The sequence below is a fragment of the Nelumbo nucifera genome, chromosome 8, assembly GCF_055504915.1.
Source record: "Nelumbo nucifera cultivar China Antique chromosome 8, China Antique-T2T, whole genome shotgun sequence".
In the NCBI taxonomy this organism is placed as follows: Eukaryota; Viridiplantae; Streptophyta; class Magnoliopsida; order Proteales; family Nelumbonaceae; genus Nelumbo; species Nelumbo nucifera.
In genome coordinates this window covers 833,635-836,880 of record NC_142656.1, presented here as the reverse complement: position 1 = coordinate 836,880, position 3,246 = coordinate 833,635, and the positions used below count along the sequence as shown (strand labels likewise).

General features: G+C 39.1%; 1 protein-coding gene across 3 annotated transcripts; it reads right to left on the bottom strand.

The window, feature by feature from the left end:
- Positions 1-549: 549 nt before the first annotated feature.
- Positions 550-3,023, bottom strand: LOC104600460 (E3 ubiquitin-protein ligase RSL1-like). Of its 3 annotated transcripts, XR_016079261.1 has the most exons (3): positions 1,944-3,023; positions 1,025-1,775; positions 738-920 (listed from the first exon to the last, which is right to left on the bottom strand). XR_016079261.1 is itself a non-coding variant. In XM_010263391.3 (2 exons), exons 1-2 carry the CDS (start codon positions 2,603-2,605, stop codon positions 758-760), a joined length of 825 nt encoding a protein of 274 aa, XP_010261693.1. In that variant the 5' UTR covers positions 2,606-2,986; the 3' UTR covers positions 550-757. The 3 variants fall into 3 exon arrangements, 2 of the variants coding, with proteins under 2 accessions (XP_010261693.1, XP_010261694.1); XM_010263391.3 differs by lacking the exon at positions 1,025-1,775 and having other exon boundaries at positions 550-920; positions 1,944-2,986; XM_010263392.3 differs by lacking the exon at positions 738-920 and having other exon boundaries at positions 1,616-1,849; positions 1,944-3,007.
- Positions 3,024-3,246: the final 223 nt, after the last annotated feature.

Sequence of the window (3,246 nt, the reverse complement as noted above, 5' to 3'; positions counted from 1 at the left end):
AACTTTTCCATATATATTTAACTACAAACCAATGAGGCATTAGATGTTTAAGTTGTAACACTTCTGAGCGGTTGAGTTGAGTCTGTTTGTTCGTGTCCCCACTCCCAAAAATCTTTTTATTTTTTTGATAACTAAAAAGCAGAATTATAACGGCTGAAAATTAATAGTGGTGCACATGCACATCAGATACCGCAATTTATGCAATGATCGCAAGATAAGGGGGTTTGGCTTGCTGATGAAGGATAATAATACTGCATCTTTTGTTTCCGTTGGTTAATGAAGTTTATTTAGTTATCAAAAGATTAAAAAAAAAAGAGTTGAGCTGATTAAGAAAGAAAATGTTGTATCAAGATCGAAAGGTAGTCAGTAGTTATTGGTACTGAATCATTAACCAACGTCTTACAAGCAATTTACTAAGCACCTGGCCTGACATCTCCTTGGGATTGAGAGTAACGTATTTGAATTATTCCAATGGTTAAGAAACAAATGAGAAAGAGTTGGAAATATTCCTGCTATCAGCAGGTGAATGAAATGAAGCAAAAAGCATGGTGGAATGGAAACAAAAAATTCATTATAATTTCATCTATACGTGTATATATAAATAAGAGCAGCCCTTGCGGAGGGACAGATGTATACAGACTTACCCTGCACTAGAGAGGCTATTTCCAAGTGTATATGCATGTATGAATAACGTTCTCTGAAACAAAAGAAGGTTTTGCTATACTATAACTAAAGAATTGAGCATGTAATTTGCTTATTAGGCTTTAAACTTTCGAAAACGGAAAAGTAACATCCATAGCAGGAAGAACACAAAGAGCATAAGAGAAATGAAAAGTAGATTGTTCCTCAAATTTCTTTTGCACCAACACCAATGGGAAGAGAGCTTTCTTCCACAAGCATGGCAGAACAGGGTGCCGCATCTGCATCAACAAGGATTTGAAAACAACACATCATGTAATACACCAATCAACAGAGAAGAAATCAGGAAAAGGAAAATTAAAAGAGAGAGAAAAATGCAACATACAAGAGTTGGGGACTTGGGGCCAACGACCCAGATGTAATTATTTGAGAACTTGTTCTCTTGATTGATTATTATATATAAATCTGGAGATTGCTAAGAAACATTTGGAGTAGTGGTTGCAGCCAGTACTTTTAATCTATCTTTTTTGTCTCTGTATCTCCTATCTTATTGATTTTCTTTGTAGGCTAATGCCCATGCCCATCCCACTGCACTCCTCCATTCTCCAGTTTTTCTTTTTGACCATTTCTTCCCTCCCTCATTCCTTTTTAATTTGCTTTATTAATTCATAATTAATTAATAATTAATGCTTGATTTTCCAAAATTTATATTTTTCCATTTAGGATAGTTTTAACTTTTAACTATTCAGTATTCCCCGTCACAATTACACCATTATTATTAAATCATTTTAATAAAACTAAGTGGTAGAATAATGCTGAGCACGGGGTTTCTCAATCCTCAAGCAATAATTTTTAACATCCTCACCTACAGTCTCCATAAGCCCAGATTATTTTTTCTAAATTCTATAGGAGGAAGAACACTAGTGTATTTTGTAAATATTCTTATTTTTCTTTCTTTTTTTTCGGCTTTGATTAACATATAGTACATGTCTCTCAGTTGGGACCGATTATTATTCTTAGAAGATTTGTGATTTGTTTGTTCGAGTCTTCTACGAACCCCAAAATTCCAAACCCTAGGTTTCCCAAAAAATAAAAAAATCAAAAAATCAAAAATCAAAACGAGGGCTGTTCTGCTCCTGCATTATCAAAGGGTAAGACATTAGAAGTTCTTTTGATCAAGCTGTAAGTCACAAACACCACCACCCATCCTCTACAAAAAAATAATAATAAAATAAAAAATAATGAAATAATAAGAAACAGAAGATTGGGGAGGAGGGTGAGGGCAGTGGAAAAAAGAAGCAGACCTGCATCGAACGATTGGGCAACCGAGAAGCAGCTCCACGGAGTGGCCGCAGCCCGGACATCTTGTCCATTGCTTAGTCTCAACGACCTGGCCGATCAAAAGATCGTTGCTATCTCTGGTAACCCCGCTCTCATCGCACCGGTAACCCGCATGCCATGGAAGCTTGCAGCGGAAACAGAACAATCTCTTGCAATTTGGGTTTGGGCACTCGCATTTCCTAACTCTCCCCCCACACTCGTTGAGCACCAGCTCCGAGCAGTCTGGGTAAGGACAGTAGACGCGTTCACACTTGAGGATTGTCGCGTTACAAAGCAGGTCGCACCATTTGTTGAAAACTCGGGCGGGGAGGATCGGACGACAGGAGAGAGGGTCCAAGACCTTGTTACAATTTAGGTCTGGGCATTTAACCGCTGTGATGTTGTCGTCAGTTTTTGCATCGATGAACTTGGATATGCAATCCAAGCAGAAAGGATGAGAACATCTCTTCTTATTCTTGAATTTCTTGTCTTGTGGGGTGGGCTCTATACAAATCTCACAGGTGAAGCATGGAAGCTTTTCCGCCTCTGCTTCTCTTTGTTGTTCTTCTCGCTCTTCCCCTTGCTCATCCTGCTTTCTGGGATTCCGACGACGTCGTCTCCCTGGAGTTGGCATGGTGTTGCCCATGTTGTTCTTCCTCCCTGGAATTTTAATTTAGGTGCTTTCTAATTCTGCTTAGGTTTAGCCAAGGGTTTTTTTTTACATTCTTTACCGTTTTAGACTTTTAGTATTTAGTAGGCTGGGGAGCGGAGAGGAGGGGAGGGCTGGAAGCCTGGAACTGGAAGATGATCCGTGTCCGTGTTGACGTGTTGTTCTTTCATTGATCTTTATTTTATGGAAACGGAAGAACCCAAGAAGTTTATCACAACTGGGTCTCTTTGGATAGTTTTGTTTTTGTTCAATCGATGGATTGGTCAACCATAGGATTAGGATCATCTGGCAACTACTTTGTTGCTTCTCAAAACTGGGCCATCCGATCAAATACTAGATGATCTATGATGGTACAGTGGAGGAGTCGAGAGTGAGGTGCTTTGGAATTTGGAAGATACGTATAACGCTCAAAAAAGAAATGCCAGTAGATCTGGACGCGTCCACACCAACCTCTAGGGGTGGCAAATTGGCAATTTTCCCCGGGAATGGGGGGATCCCTGAATCCCCGATGAGGTTCGGGGACGGGGATGGGGAATGCAATCCCTGCCCCAATTTGGCCTCGATTAATATTATAATTATAAATTATATATAATATAATATTTATATTATATTATATA